The sequence below is a fragment of the Trichosurus vulpecula genome, chromosome 5 (genome assembly GCF_011100635.1).
Source record: "Trichosurus vulpecula isolate mTriVul1 chromosome 5, mTriVul1.pri, whole genome shotgun sequence".
Taxonomy (NCBI): Eukaryota; Metazoa; Chordata; class Mammalia; order Diprotodontia; family Phalangeridae; genus Trichosurus; species Trichosurus vulpecula.
Window position 1 is genome coordinate 28,261,819 of NC_050577.1, and position 3,075 is coordinate 28,264,893.

Below are 3,075 nucleotides of genomic sequence, written 5' to 3' on the forward strand. Positions count from 1 at the left end.
TTCATAACATTCCTCCTTACACCTAAGAGCACTCTTAGCTTGGTGAAACCTGTCCATCCAAAGGAGTCAACCAGAGGTATGAACTCTGGGGGCCTCTGGGCTGCCAGGAGCAGCAAGTGTTAACAGGTTGAAATGCAGGTTTCCAAGGTAGAGGAGTTTACACCTCCTGGGGGAGGCCGGAAAGGGGAGGGGCCACCTCCTATAAAAGCAGACCATCTTTCCCCTCCAAAGGACTGCCTTCACTGAAGCTGAAGTCTCTTCATCTCAGCCCCTGCTGAAAAGAAGCCACTTTAGAGAGAGGAATGGCTGCTGTTTTGGAAAAGCTACAGGAGTTTCAGAGGGAAATCACCTGTAGCATCTGTAGGAGCTACTTCTCTGAGCCAGTCACCGTCTGGTGTGGGCACAGCTTTTGCAGAGCATGTCTCTCTCAGAGCTGGACACTTGGAGCTACAGCTTTCTCTTGCCCTGAATGCAGGCAAGTGTCCCCAGTCAGAAAATTCCCAGGAGTCAATGGGCTCCTAGCACAGCTGACTGACATGGGCAAAGAGCTCTGCTTCCTGCATTTGCAGAGTGCTGAAGGACAGAGCCACTGTGGCAGGCACCGGAAGGTGTTCAAGCTCTTTTGTGAAGATGACCATGCACCACTATGTGTGGGATGTTCCCAAAGCCCAGAGCATGGGGCTCACAAACTGTCTCCTGTAGAAGAGGCTGCTCAGAAGAGCAGGAAGAAACTCCAGCACATTCGCAGTGACTTGCAGAAGCGTTTTGATGAAGCTGAGGAACTTCTTGCTCAGGAGGAGAGACTTGTTGATGACTGGAACTGGGTGATCGCAGGAGCATATACCAAGCTGCACCAGTTCCTGAGAGAGGAAGAATCCCAATGTCTTGAAAGGATAGTGGAAGAGGAAAGGGCAAGCCAAGACAGCCTATCCCAGCATAGGCAAGCCCTCCAGGACCTCATGCTAGTTCTGCAGGAAGCAGGCCACCAACCCAATATGGATCTGCTACAGGAAGTCAAGCAGTTGCTGGGAAGGAGTGAGTCAGTGCTGTCCCAAAGGGCCAAGGTTGTCAGCCCAGAGCTGAGAGAATACCCCATCCCTGGCATGATCAAGATGCTCAGACGATTCAGAGTGGACATCACATTGAACCCCACATCAGACAATCCCTTTGTGACTGTTTCTGAGGATCTGAAGAGTGTGAAGGCTGCAGAAGGCTGGCAGGTGGAGACCAAGCATGACTCTGATGACTTTGTTTACCATTATGTCTTTGCTGAGCAGGCCTTCAGCTCAGGCAGACAGTACTGGGAGGTGGATGTGACTCAACTACCTCAGTGGACACTGGGGATTCATACACCATTCCTGAGGAAAAGGAGGGGCAGGAATGTGGACTCCTCTCCTCCTGTGTTCCTGCTTTGCTGTGTTAAGAAGGAAGAGGATTACTATTTACAAACCTATCCCGGATCATTGAACCATCGAATTAAAGTCCGTGTGCCCAGGGTCGGGATATACCTAGAATATACCCCTGGCACTCTTGCCTTTTACAATGTCCTCCAACGCTCCCTCATTTATAGGTTCTACCCCATTCCCTTCACAGATCCCATCACACCCATCTTTTGTCCTGGTCCCCCACTTCCAGGATCAAAGGCTGGTCCCATGACTGTCTGTCCAGTGGACTCTCATCTTTTTGCTTGCTGCTATTCCTGTCTTTGAGCATTTTTCCAGGGAAGAACTCTCAGCCCACCATTAGGCTCCCTGGCTGCGGGCCTTCAATTTCCAGCCTTCTCTGCAAGAAGATGAGTATCACTTCCTTCACGATGAAGATGAGGTTCCTTGCCCATCAACTGGAGACTTTTCTTACACAGTATAAGCCGATTTGAACTTTTCCCAGTCCTATCTCCTTGGAATTTCTGTAAACCTGACTGAATTCTATTTGATACAAAGTGAAATAAATTTTATCTTTTACTGTGCTTATACATATTTGTGTTGGTCTTTTTTCATTTCATTTCAGTCCTGTCCAACACTTTGTCATCCCCCTTGGGTTTTGTTTTTTGTTTGTTTTCACAAAGGTGATGGAGTGGTTAGGCATTTCCTTCTCCAGCCCATTTTATGGATGAGGAAACTGGGACAAAGTGGGTTAAATGACTTGTCCAGGGTCACAGAGCTACTAAGTGTCTGAGGCTAGATTTGAATTCAGACAAATTAGACTTTCAGACTCCAGGCCACATGTGTTATCCATTTCCCCCCATCTTGCTGCCCCCTTATGCACATCAGAAATAAAATGAATTTCAAATGGGATAATAAAATTAGTTGGCAGGTATTGCTAAGGATCAATTTCTTCTACTCCTTTGGAATATTCATATCCCAAATTGGCAATCCCTGGTGTATTTGTGGGCTATATATACATACATATGGCTAGTATATGTTACAAGTATGGGAATCGCTATTTCGGGGCAGTTAACTACTGAGTGTTTGTCTCTTCTGGACACAGTGAGAATCTGGGTAGAATATTCTGGTACAAATATCATAAAGAAATATCCTGTTCCATCATCATTCATTTGGTTTGATGTTCTATTCTCACTTTTCACTTATCTCCATGACGACTCTCTAGCCTTGGAAGGAAGACGTAGCATGAATATGACATCATTTCTGCTACAATGCTTTCTCTTATCCTGTCATTTGGGTCCCAGCACCAATGCAATGGTTGGGAACTTCTAAATAGTGGGAGACAAGCCAACCTCTGTTTCCTGTCAGCAGAATCTCTGGGTCTCTGACAGGGGCTTCTGGAATTGCCTGATGAAGATGATGCTTCTGCTGCTGCTCCTGATAACTATGAGCATGAAGATACTGCTTGAGGATTATTAGCTTCTCCAAGGCCAAAAGAGAGAATAGAGTAGGAAGTTTTACATTCTGTTTGCACCTCTAAGTCCTTCTAAATTCTGTTAGGAATAGAAATAACTCATTAAAGCGTTGACTATTTCAAAATATTTGGACAAAACCTAGGTCAGTGAATCCAGGCTCTCCAGATTCTCTTGATCTAAGCTAAGGGTTTTGCCTCTAGCTTCTGGAGAGTCAGAAA

At 46.2% G+C, this 3,075-nt stretch overlaps 1 protein-coding gene across 1 annotated transcript; it reads left to right on the forward strand.

The window, feature by feature from the left end:
- The first annotated feature begins 302 nt into the window (after positions 1-302).
- On the forward strand, positions 303-2,851 carry LOC118850830 (tripartite motif-containing protein 43-like). The gene is made up of 2 exons (XM_036760482.1): positions 303-1,658; positions 2,774-2,851. Exons 1-2 carry the CDS (start codon positions 303-305, stop codon positions 2,849-2,851), a joined length of 1,434 nt encoding a protein of 477 aa, XP_036616377.1.
- The last annotated feature ends 224 nt before the right edge of the window (positions 2,852-3,075 follow it).